The sequence below is a fragment of the Anser brachyrhynchus genome (assembly GCF_964034855.1).
Source record: "Anser brachyrhynchus genome assembly, chromosome: 3".
NCBI classification, from domain to species: domain Eukaryota; kingdom Metazoa; phylum Chordata; class Aves; order Anseriformes; family Anatidae; genus Anser; species Anser brachyrhynchus.
In genome coordinates, this window is record NC_137696.1 from 75,911,905 (window position 1) to 75,918,109 (window position 6,205).

A 6,205-nucleotide genomic window follows, 5' to 3' on the forward strand; every position below is an offset into this window, starting at 1 on the left:
GCTATTCTAAGGAATTTCATGAACTGTTATTCTTTCACTTATGTATTACTCGTTTTGAGTGGGGAACACCGCATCATTACAACAGAAGAAAAAGAAAAAAAAAAAAAGGGAACAGGAGGGGTTTTACAGTGACTGTTACATTGTTTTCCCCCAGGTTACTGTGAAACTGAATAATGGAATCAGGGATTTTTCAACTTCAGTGACACTGAAACAGAGTCTCTGTGATGGCAGGTGGCACCGAATTGCAGGTCAGTAAAACTTGATCATCCCCTTAAGAACGGTAACAGAGCCCAATTCTCCCTCCCCAGCTATCCATCTCCATGGACCAGTGCACTGGAAATGGGGTCATATTTTCACTTCTTCCCTTTCACCTGTCAAGACGCAAGTTCATATGAAAGTGGCAGTCCTTTTCCTTGCTCAGACATAGGAACTGTAGAGTTTCCTGGGAATACAAGCACTAAGTTCCTACCAAACACCAAAAAGATGGATGTTTATTGTTCAGGGAACACAAGGCAGCCTAGCTGAAACACTGGAAACCTTTTCCAAGTCGTATACCAGAAGATATTCTTCTTTTGCCAAATTTTCCAATTAGAGGTTAAATATACTGATATTTAACCCAATACTGGGCACACGTATATGCTGCCCTTACAGGTCAAATAGGACAGACCTGGGAACCCCAACCTCACACAGAAAGAGGTCTACAGTCAGGATTTTTTCCCTGTGGAAGACAGCCATCCTTCATTCCCATGTTTGAAAGTCAAAAAGTACATCTAAATCTCAGGTACTCTGGACTCCCCTACCTTCCTGTCTGGGGTGGTCATTTGGGATGCCTTCCAGTGTCACATCCAGAAGAGATCTGAGTGTGTGCCCTTTCATCATGCATTCTGGTTTCCTTCTGAAGAAAGCCAAGGCACACAAGCAAGGAGGAAACCCCAGTGCATTCCAGTAGGTCCACTATTGGGAATGATTTGGCTACCAGTTTTACTCAGCAGCCCACTGTTGTATGCTCATGCCCTGCAGACTAGACACAGCCACCAACAGTCAAGAATCTCGCTCAGAAGCACCCTTGCTCCTGTGCCCTATCTTGCATTGGCCCTGCTCTGTACCAAAATCTGCTCAGGTACTGTCACTGGCACTGATAATGGTTCTCACTTAGTCTAGTGAAAACTAAATCAAACCACTTAGTTCAAACAGATACTCCTTTCTGTCATAAAAACTTCAGATGTTGCTTTTTACCATCTTTTTCATCCCTGTTCCTTCTCCTTCCAGTTATTAGAGATGCCAACGTGGTGCAGCTGGATGTAGACTCTGAAGTCAACCATGTAGTAGGGCCACTAAACCCAAAGGCAATTGACCACAGAGAGCCAGTGTTTATTGGAGGTGTACCAGGTAAGTATTTGGCAGTTTTGTACTCAAATTTCAACACAGTTTACACAGGAAGCATAGAAGCTGGAGAGGGACTCTTTGCCAGGGTATGTAGTGATAGGAAAAGGGGTAATGGCTTTAAACTGAAAGAGGGTAGGTTTAGATTAGATGTTAGGAAGAAATTCTTCACTCAGAGGGTGGTGAGGCACTGGCACAGGTTGCCCAGAGAAGCTGTGGATGCCCCATCCCTGGAAATGTTCAAGGCCAGGCTGGATGGGGCTTTAGACAACCTGGCCTAGTGAGAAGTGTCCCTGACCATGGCAGAGGGGATGGAATTAGATGGTCTTTAAAGGCCCTTCCAACCCAAACCATACTATGACTCTATGACTCTATGATTCTAAGCCTAGTTTTACTTTCAAAAAAAAAAGAAAAGAACAAAGCATACTCGTGTGAACAACCTGGTAAAATTCAAAGACTCAAGAGCTGATCAGAAATGTTCTGCCTCACATTCTTGAAGAAAAATGTCCTGCTTCATTGAAATTAAGACATCCATAGTCGCTAGAGAGTTAGGTATGGGCTCAGTTCTCTCGTCTGCTAGCTAGAAAAAATCACTATTTTCCACTTTCCTTTCCAGTAAGGGCTTACTGCTTTAAAGAAGTTATTTATTTATTTAGTTGTTTATTCATTTACGGGATTGGAAACTCACTGTAAATGGAGTCTCAAGGATTTGTTGCTGGTAGGCTGCTTTCCTCTTCTGCAAGCAATGGCGTCTTTGAACACAATACCAAACATGAAGATCCTTTTTCTGACTAGTGATTCCTATTGCACAGATGTCTGCTAATGTGAATTTGTGACTCACAGACCATCTGTGTAGCGTGGGCCAAGATTACTACATTTACTTCCCTTATTCAACAGACAGAGCTACTCTGTTGGGGTTCACATGCAAACTGTAATCAACACTACGTGATTCAATTTTTAAATCATCTCCTGTACATTTCTCACTGAAAGCTTGCAGCATTATTTCTCTGTGCCTTGCATGTCAATCACGAGCAGCTCTAACTATACAATTTATTATATTGCTTATCTTGGATTAGTGGCTTGAGTGCATGATGTTCTCATCCAACCAACACTACCAGGAGGAAAAATGAGCCCAAAGGGAATCATAAAATCTATGTGCACATGCCTGTTCACTCTTTAAATCCAAATTGGAGTTTTATTAGGATAGAATTCTTCCCAGAGAGGTAATATAAAGTGGTAATTGCAAATGCTGTTCTGCGTCATAACAGAGCCTTCTATTTCTACATTAATTATAGAATACTAACGCAATGCCATACATTGGCTCCCTATATACTATTATCACCCTGGCACAAAAGAATCTTATAATGAACTTCACAACAACAAACAAAATACAGCACTAACTATTACCAGGTAAATACAGTAAACTAAATGCAACCTAACAAATCAGACACGGACAACGATACATGTAATGTTAAAAGAAATTGCAAACATGCAGCCTGGAATTCATCTACTCTGTTACTTAAAATGCAGTCACCCAAAAATGCAAGATTGAACCTCTATTGACTATGTACTATCAAGAGTTTTACCTAAATGTAGATAACTCCCCATACTTACTCTAGTGGCCTCTGGAACACTGGCAGTAGTCCAGACATTAAATGACCCACAGAAGATTCGGTAAAGCTGCAGTTAGTAGCAAATTGAAAGGAAAGAAAAATTTTTGGAAGATTCTTATCGCACGCATAGACTAGATTGCAGGCACCAACATTCCTTTCATCCATGCAAGCTATTCAGTGGAACACAAATATTTTTAGTGTATTCTGACTATTCCAAAAGCTAGTTACTCCAGTAGCTAAACTTTTCTATAAAGCTAAACTTTTCTATAGAATTTGGGCTTTGGTTTTCTGGGTGAACTGGTCACAAGTAGGATCTATTACAGCATGGGCTTTAGAATAGAGCACTGAACTGTAATTGAGGAGACTCAGCTTCCAGTACAGATTATGCCACCAAACTGATTATTTTAGTCTTCCTAAACTCTAACTTCTTTTTCCTTAAAATCTGTTTCTTCCAGAGTCTCTGCTAACTTCCAGCCTGACAACACGCAACTCCTTCATTGGCTGCATTCGTAATTTCATGATTGATGAAAAACCAGTGAGTTTTAGTAAAGCAGCTTTGGTTAGCGGTGCTGTAAGCATCAATACATGTCCAGCAGCCTGATAGTGCACTGCACCAATCCTGTAAAGTTTCAGTGGTCCTGTAAAGACCACAAGAAGGAAAAATAGAGCAAAAGTGTTCTACTCATCACCAATGCTGAGAAGAAAAAAAAAGAAAAAAGAAAATATCAAGGATCCATCTACAGAAAGCATTTTGTTTAAGGGTCACTTCTAATGTTTATGTGCAAACAAAAATCACTGAAGAATAAAGATCTATTGCTTCTGCAGTTCTCTTATTATACCACAAGAGTGAGCTTTACCATTTCTTATAGTGTGCGTGGCCAATCTGTCACATGAAAATGTGGAATCATAAAAGAAATTTAAAATATATTAAATATGTTATTTCCAAGATAGATCCTGTATGTCATTTCATATTTTAGGTCACCACTTGTGTCCCAGGAAAAGATCTACTACTGTCCATTAAATAATAAAGCTACATGCTAGACTCACGTTGCAAATAACTGTGGTTAAAGATTTAAAAAAAAAAATAAACTCATTTATATATTCCTCAATTAAATTGAGGGGCAGAGAGCATACTGTGTCAGCCTTAACCAGTACCTTCCCCAGTCACAACAGGAAAAGGGATTTAACAGACTGAAGTGGTCTTGGTTCATTCTAGATGAAAAACTGCAAGCTCTGGACCGACTGGCACAGGGACTCCCTGGCAGATGGGATGCCATCACTGCCTCTCCACTCGTCTATACAGCCCAGTGTTGTGGCTCAGTAGCCACAAGAGAATGGACAAGAGAAGAAAGCATGGCTCCAGGAGGAGAGAGGAAAGCATGCCTTTCTTTCCACCAGTCTTGTCAGCTCTGCTTATGGTTTCAGCCCCATGCCTGTTCTGCCTTCTCCTGGACACACCTCCCATTCTTGTCTCTGCAACTCTAAGCCCCCAGGACTAATGGCCACCTTTTTCTGGGAGTGGTGCCCAGCCCTCTCTTTTCATCACTCCACATCCCACCGTTCATAGTTTAGAAGCAAGCAGTGTGAGTATCCCTCATTACCAAGCACATCAGGGGGTCCCCAAACCCAGCTGCCTTCAAATGTTGTATTTTTCTCAGATATCAAAAGCCATATGCCTGCTCAACTCTTTCCTGTTTCCAGCCACTACTGAGACTGTGAGTAGAAAACTTTTAGGCCTTCTGGATTGGGATTTTTTTGTTATTGGGGCTAGGGTGATATCCTCAGGTCAGTGAGCTGGACTCCTAGTGGGTACTGGAGACTGTGCATGGTGTCAGGGCTGTGCAGCTGGGACAAAGACTAGAAAGGGGAGCAGAAGTCTCTCTCAGTTCTGACGCAGCGATTTGTTAGATTGGCCTAATATATCTCTTGATGCCACAACTTCAGCTAAGCTTCCTCTGGCCCTGGGCTCCTGAACCCCATTGCTGGAGAGAAAAGAACAGCAGATTCACAGCTTAGATAGGTTCGTTACAAGGATTACCAAAATTCCTTTCAAGGTTGTCTGCAGCTGCTAAGCAGAGATAGCTGAGAATAGCATATGCTTGTGCCCTCTAAGAGCATCACAGTTTAGCGAATGCTGGTATTAAGTGGAGCATTATATGTTAACTGGCACACATATACTCACATTTTTCCATCTCACATTTACTTCAGACTAAAGCATATTTTCTCATATCTACATTCAAGCTCTGTCTGGTAAAAACAGTATTTTTCTTAGACATATTTGCTGCAATAAGATTTGGGTTTGTTCAGTGGTTTTACATATAAAAATGATTTCTCTGATTAATCAGTCCTTTGCATACTATATATATACATATATAAAACAAAAAAATACAGTAAAATAGTACGTGAATAAAATGCAAATTAAAATTAATAAACTGCTACCATTCCGTTTACTTCTCTTTAATATAACCCCAGCTAATCAAACCCAGCAACAGTGGAGGACATCTTCCTCAAGTTTCCTCTCTAGGCCTCAGAGATGCAGGTTTTCCCTCTGCAGAATAGGATTTCCAAAAAAAAAAAAAAAAAACTACAAACTGGAGGATTCTTGTAGAGTCACGGGAGAGTAGAGAATAACTTGAGTTCCTCTGCTCCCAACACTCTCATGAACCTTGAAATTACCATCCCACACACACCCAAAAACTCTGTCTGATGCATTACATCACACATATCTGCAATCATTTCAAAGCTCCTGGTGTTTAGGAAAAGGTAACTGCCTAAGCAGAAATCTTCCCAGAATTAAATTAGTCTTTCTGTCTTAAAACTCATAGCTCCAGGGCAGAAAACGCTTCATCTACAAAGATCTGGGAAAAAACTCCAAGTTATCAGGTACATTGTTAGATTGTTCATTTGCATTTTCAATAGGAATATAACTAACTCAATTCTGCAGAAAGACTACAAAAAGAAAAAAAAGAAAAAAACTGACTTTAAGGAGCTTATACATTTCTTCTGACACCTTCAAGATTTTCATGTGTTGTTATATCATGGAGTATTCTGAAATCTGACATTTGCATGGCTATATAAGAAAGAATCCAACTTCAAGATGAAACACTCAAAAAAATGCTTCAAAGTAGGCTATTTAATTAGGATCTCTGGCCCCTCTCTCTCTTATTTCTGAAGATCTGTAGAGATCTCCCACAGTTCCTATCAACTTT

The 6,205-nt window shown here is 40.4% G+C and overlaps 1 protein-coding gene across 1 annotated transcript in view; it reads left to right on the top strand.

Moving 5' to 3' along the window:
* Nucleotides 1-5,428, top strand: part of LAMA4 (laminin subunit alpha 4) — a 98,684-nt gene extending 93,256 nt beyond the window's left edge. Inside the window, exons 36-38 of the mRNA XM_080586850.1 lie at nt 155-248; nt 1,270-1,389; nt 3,452-5,428. Of these exons, the coding sequence (XP_080442976.1) occupies nt 155-248; nt 1,270-1,389; nt 3,452-3,597 (360 nt within the window). The 3' untranslated portion in view covers nt 3,598-5,428. The remainder of the gene's footprint in view (nt 1-154; nt 249-1,269; nt 1,390-3,451) is intronic.
* The last annotated feature ends 777 nt before the right edge of the window (nt 5,429-6,205 follow it).